At 48.7% G+C, this 6,272-nt stretch overlaps 1 protein-coding gene across 1 annotated transcript in view; it reads left to right on the plus strand.

Annotated features, from left to right (window-relative positions):
- The first annotated feature begins 400 nt into the window (after positions 1–400).
- Positions 401–6,272, plus strand: part of LOC134060022 (cytochrome P450 26B1) — a 27,119-nt gene continuing 21,247 nt past the window's right edge. The window contains exon 1 of the mRNA XM_062516594.1: positions 401–1,297. Within this exon, the coding sequence (XP_062372578.1) occupies positions 1,094–1,297 (204 nt within the window). The 5' untranslated portion in view covers positions 401–1,093. The remainder of the gene's footprint in view (positions 1,298–6,272) is intronic.

The following is a 6,272-nucleotide window of genomic DNA, read 5'->3' on the forward strand; positions in this document are numbered from 1 at the left end:
AATAGTTATTTTCAAAAGTATGTAGTGGGCTAGGTCGTGTAAGCACGTTCAACATTGTATGGGCTTGCGCTTGTGGCACAGAACTCCATCTTCGTGCCCCTAGCTGGCTCTCATATGCTACGCACTGGCACATCGCTGAATTGCAGGTGATAAGTTAGCAGTTGGAAAAAAGTCCAGCCCTCCCCTTACTCTCTCTCCCCCTCTCTCTCTCCCTCTCTCTCTCTCTGTCTCTCTCTCTAACTCGGGCGACTGGCCAGGCGCACGGTCCTCCAGCGCCCGCCTCAGAGAGACGTGGGGTAGGGTGTGTGGGGGGGTTCTGGCAGTCTGGCTGAAGTCTTGCCGCCTCCTCTATATAAACACACATTGAAGGCTCGCTCAGCGACTCGAACTCACATGAAACTGTAGGCTATGTGAAAGAGAGAGGGAGAGTGAGAGAGAGCACGGACTAGAAAAGAGGTAGAGAGACGAATTACAGCCATCTGAAGATTTTTGCGCCCTAGTCTACAGCATCCGAGCTGCACAGGAGTTTTATTTCAAATACCCACTATTCGTTCTGCCTTGTGACAAGAAATTGATTTTTACTGAATTAAGATTATTAGAGTTTAAGAAGGTTTTCTTTTGGGTGAGAGGTTTTTGGACTTTTTCCCTTTTTGAGACTAACTATTTTCCCTCTAAGAATGCTGCTACAACTCTGAGCAGATTTCCCACGTGGTTGCTTTGGTTTGACATTAATGTGTCAGACTTTTTCAAAATTACGGACGGATTATTGAAATTGACAAACATGGTATTTGAGATGCTTTATCAATATTCACCCCAGACGTTTTTTTCCCTGCACTCAATTCACTAAACATTTCAGTTACCTTTATTAGTGGATCCTGCGCTAAACTTTCTTAGGATCACTGGCAGCGCAAAAAAAAAAGTTTATTGTAGGCTACCATTAAGTACATCAAACCTTTCTTGTGGTTGCATCCGCGTTCAAATCCAAAACTGAGCCCAATATTGCTGAATTCATACAACTTACCAGACAGTCACTGAGGTTAGTCCGTTCCCTAAGAAGATAACTTTGACCAGTATCCCTCCGTGTTTCGGCATCATGCTCTTCGAAAGTTTTGACCTACTCTCGGCGCTGGCGACCCTGGCTGCGTGTTTGGTGTCCATGGCGCTTCTACTGGCGGTGTCCCAGCAGCTGTGGCAGCTACGATGGACCGCCACCCGAGACAAGAACTGCAAGCTGCCCATGCCCAAGGGTTCCATGGGATTTCCCATCATCGGAGAGACCTGCCACTGGCTTTTCCAGGTAAGCGCGTCCGCCAGCATCAGTCTCCCCCTCTCTTGCCTTTCCCTCCGTCTCATACTCAGCGTCACCTTTGTATGGGAGTAACTGGTGCCTGGGAGCACCCATGCAGTTCGCTTGAGCCCTGTTTCTTGATGATATTGTACTTTACATGTATGGTTGTATTGTTCTATGTTGAGCCCTGTTGCTTGATTTTTGTACCCTACGTGTATGGTTGTATTGTTCTATGCACTGCTCTGTGCCAAATGTGTTTTTATGACGCGTATGCTTGTAGTGGAAGTCTAGGTTTCGTATAAAAGTCAACTTAGCGAGATGAACTCAGATGATATGGATTTCTCAAAAGTGACTAGCATTTGTGCATAATTATAGTGCTCTCATGAATTTCATATATGTTTTCAACCAATCAGACCTACCTTTTTATAGCCTAGCCTGTATTTTTTTGCGCATGTAAAGAAAAGTAGCGGATTTCTGTTAAATTAGTCTGTAATAGAGAGATCAGTAACCGCTGATGCACACGCAGGCGCCACCGCAAAGTAGCACTTGTCAGCGCGCTGATGTGTCCCGGGAGCGCACCGGAGAGAGGAGAGGTCCCGCGGCGGGTTCTCTATGCGGGTGAACCGATGTGCTTTCTGTAATTACGTGTTCCCGGAATTGCGCCTCTTACCTCTCGGTTATTTTGGAAAACAGTCTAACACACACGTGGAGACCGATTGAAATACAGTTTTTCTACAGTCATATAGCTAAGGTTAGTCTGGGCAATGATATCTATCGGTCTCCGGATGACCACCCCTGGGAACGCAATGATTGAGTGTACTTTTTTTGCCCGGCACGAAGTAGTAATATTGCAATAGTGTAAATCGTGATTTGGAGAGATTGGTGTGCAATATGGTGATGTTGTGGTGGTTTCCTTACTCTGAACATATCACGTGCAGTAAGGCAAGGCGACAAATGCAGGATATCAAGGAACGTATGATATAAACTGAATAAAAGAACCATTGAAATTAACTTAGTGTTGTTTTGCACGTACCAGATAGGACGAGATTCCTTTCCTATAAGAGCTTTCTCTCATTCAAAATCGATCAAGTTCCTCTGTAAAGTTACGGTGCTGTTGCACTCAGATCAAATGTTTCGACCAGGAGTAGCATTACAAAGCTGAACGAATTCCAGTTGAGTCTTTCTGTGTTTCTGGCAGATTCTGCTAAACAAATGCCCCGACTCAGTCCGTTGAATGATGGATTTTAAATCAACAGGTTTTAAAATCCGACACGCGCCAAACTACTGTCGGCTCTTATATCGTGATGGGTAGCATTATGTGCCAGGTTTGCGGAGGTAGTGAGTGCTACCGTGCAAGGTCGGATTTCGAAATGTCGACACATTTCATTTGTGCGTATCTGAAGTCTCCTCCGTGGATTGCCACCGAAAGATCGGTCGAGACGCACGCTGATTCTCCCCCTGAGAGGACCACGCATAGACTGCGGGCCTATACTGTACAAATACGCACGGCACTGTCTGCCCCTGCGCTTGTCCCTACATTACCCCCGTCCTTTGCTTCAAATCCTCCTCAGCAGTGAAATCATATGTCATATGTATCACTTTTTTCGTATCTAGGTCACATTTGGGTTTGATATAAAAGCCAAGTCGGGAGTTAGTTTGAGTCGGGAATCACGCTGGTATGACAGAAAGATGTCTCTTACGTATAGGGAACTTTTCTGTCATTGTTTATGTTGAGGTATTTTAGGAGTTGGACTCTTGAGACCAGTCCAGCTAACCTGTCCACCAAATCCGTCCACAACAGACAGGCTCAGACAGAATGTCACGTCGTCATTGAAATGATATCCAGCGTGTCCAGCAAATATCAAGCAATTTCCTGACCTTTGCGGGACTCTCCCAGTGTCCTTAAACGATATACATACGCCTACTCGTTTCTTTTTCTTTCTACTGGTAACTTTACGCCACTCTCTGTGCTACTGTACTGGATTGACTCATCTCTAGCTTCAGATTCCCTCTTTTAATAAGGGCTTTAGCGTGTGTAATTGCCTCTAATCGGATGAATATAGGCTAGATATCCCGTTGGCTTCTGTCTGTGGGCTTGCCACTTTTCTGTGATATATGGTTTTGTAGCCCTCAGTGAACATCTTTCTCACTCACTCACACACACACACACACACACACACACACACACACACACACACACACACACACACACACACACAGGCCACAGGCACACACACACACACACACACACACACACACACACACACACACACACACACACACACACAGAGCCCATCCCCTCACACTGCACAGTCCCCACACCCACGATGACGATGAGCTTTTGGTCTCCCTCAGAAGAGCTTACATTTCAGTGCTGCAGCCCATCTATTTTCTGGAAGTCTACTGAAGTGGTTTGATACTTTCGGGGGGATCTGGGGGTGAGGGGCGGAAAAGGGGGGGGGTGCTGTGAGCAGTATGGGCCAAGAACCAAGGATTCTTTGTCCAAATGACAAACTCACATGCACACACCACACGCAAAGCTAGTGCTTACATGGGAATACCACACTGAAGAGAAGCAAGCCAAACTCCACGTCATCTGAAAACAAGAGACCTCCACACAGTCTGTGCAGGTCTTTCAGTGATCCCTCCCCCCTCCCCCCCTTTCCCCCTCCCCCTCCTTCCCCATTGACAAAACTATAAGATGTCCACAGATCATAAGCATATGTCTTGTCAGTGGGAGGGGTGACTGTGCCGTGACCTTTGGAGTTCCCACCATGCAATTCCTTCTCTGAAGCCAACGCGTGACTGCATTACAGCGACGCTGAGACTCGCTATGCCCCCCCCCCATCATCCCCTTTGAATTTCCAAGAGCACATAATAACTCGTTAGCTCAGCGAACGCGTCGACTGTAGCTGTTGGCACCCCCCCCTCGAGACTTCGAGGCTTCAAACAAGCGGCATGGTGCCCCTTGGCCGCGCGGTACGATACGTGCTGTTGAGAAGAAGGCGAAAGAAGAAACACTCGAGAACAGTGTGACTTGGTCTCCGTCCACGGGGTTGTTCTTTTTTTTAAGCGAGGCGACTCGACTGCTTGCGTTGGCTTCGCCCCGCTCACAATTCGCGGCTTGTTGACCTGGAGCGCGTAATTAATCTCGAGTATAGCGACGCCGGCCTCGGGTTGCCATGGAGAGCGGCGGCGAGGCCAGCAGGGGTGTGGCTCGGGATAGTTCTCTCGGTGCGTATGTGCTGGCGCTAACCTCAAGACTTTAAATACCGCAGTGAGCTTCATACCTAATGGCATGGTGCCTCTGTGTCCACAGCGCACCATAGGACATTATAACCCACATGAACAAATCAAATTGGCTTTGATCCCTGTGGCACGGGCCCCAGGCTGTATGTAGACACGCTGGTGTTTCTCCTACAGTGCGCAAAGCTCTCTTGTACTGGATGTCTGGCATAGCTGTGATCACGCACAGGTCGCTCGCTCACTCGTTCTCATCGGTTCCGTCTACCTGTGGTGATTCTTTTCTCAGGTGTGCAGTGGCTGCCCAGGTGGGAATGCTATACAGCCATTGTATTTAGCGAGGCTTGGTCTCGGAACGATCAATGAGTGTCCGAGGCTGTCAATCACCGGCGTTGACTGGACGTCATTAGTGAAAGGCCGTCGTTCGTACGTCTGTTCAGCTGTACCAAGAGAGACTTTAGGCTCAGGTGTTTCTTTCACACAGGGTCGTTTATATCCTTCATCAATCGCATTCGTCATCCCCATTCAAAAACAACTCGAAACAGACTTGCAGTTTCACTTCAGGTTTGCCCCTGCGACTCGGAGTGGAGTTGTGCTCCCTGGTGGCAAGCATACCCTTGGGGTCAGAGGTCACCCGAGCATCCCCCTGCTCTCAAATGGGTCCTGTCTGGAGGGAACAAAGCGCTCCCCAGGGGTGGGGGTCACGGGCATCCTGTACCAATGCCCCCTCCCCCCATCTTTCCCTGGGACATGGTCCCCCTTGTAAAGAGCTTTGGCCCAATCAGCATTCAGCACAGGCCCAGCCTGAACAGGCCCAGGGTGAGCTGAAAGTGAACGAGAGAGAGAGAGAGAGAGAGAGAGAGAGAGAGAGAGAGAGAGAGCCTGGCCTCCCGATTAAGCCCTGTGACGGGCATCACAGTAGCACCAAAGTGTCGTGCCCCAGCTTTCACCCCTGGATCACACCGCTACCCCTCTCAAACAGGCTCTTGTCTCAGACCAACACAAAAAGTGGTCACACAGGGGGGACTTGGCAGTTCCTGTGCGTATGTGTGTGTGTGTGTGTGTGTGTGTGTGCTGGATACAAGTGGGCGCTGGTGGTGGGTACGACAAAGGAGGTCTTAGGGCGAGTGTTCACATTGCTACAAACAACTGTAATCTCACTCCTCGCACGGCTTCCAGGTCAAAGTTCACGCCCATTCATCTCTGCTCTGCTTCTTACCCCCGGTATGCATTGGCACTCCGGCCTGCTGCCGATCTCTCTCTTTTTTTGTCTTTTCATGCCCACTTGTGCTCTATTCTCTCCCGGTGAAAGTTTTTATCATTTCTTCTTTCTTTTTCAGTCACATGTGTGCAAACAAACAAATAACAAAGCAAATGTGTCAATAAAATCATAGTTTGAAGAATGCAGTGAGGGCTATACTTCTCAATGTAAGACCTTCTTAAAGAGAGTGAGAGAGAGAGAGAGAGAGAGAGAGAGAGAGAGAGAGGCGGGGGAGAGAGTGATGTGAGAGTGATGGTTGCTGGAGCTCCTTCTCCTCCTCCTCCTCCATTCTCTTCCATTCTCTCCCTCCTTCTTTCTCTCTCTCCACTCCACTCCACACTTCTCTACTTTCGCTTCTTGCCCTCAGTGGCACCTCTGTACCTCCGGCTGGCTCCGGGCCAACACACACATCCTGAGAGATTCCAATGGGCTCTTCCAGTAAATGGACATATTATCTGCCCTTATTATTCCTTCTGTGTG

Source organism: Sardina pilchardus, chromosome 16 (assembly GCF_963854185.1).
Source record: "Sardina pilchardus chromosome 16, fSarPil1.1, whole genome shotgun sequence".
NCBI lineage: Eukaryota > Metazoa > Chordata > Actinopteri > Clupeiformes > Clupeidae > Sardina > Sardina pilchardus.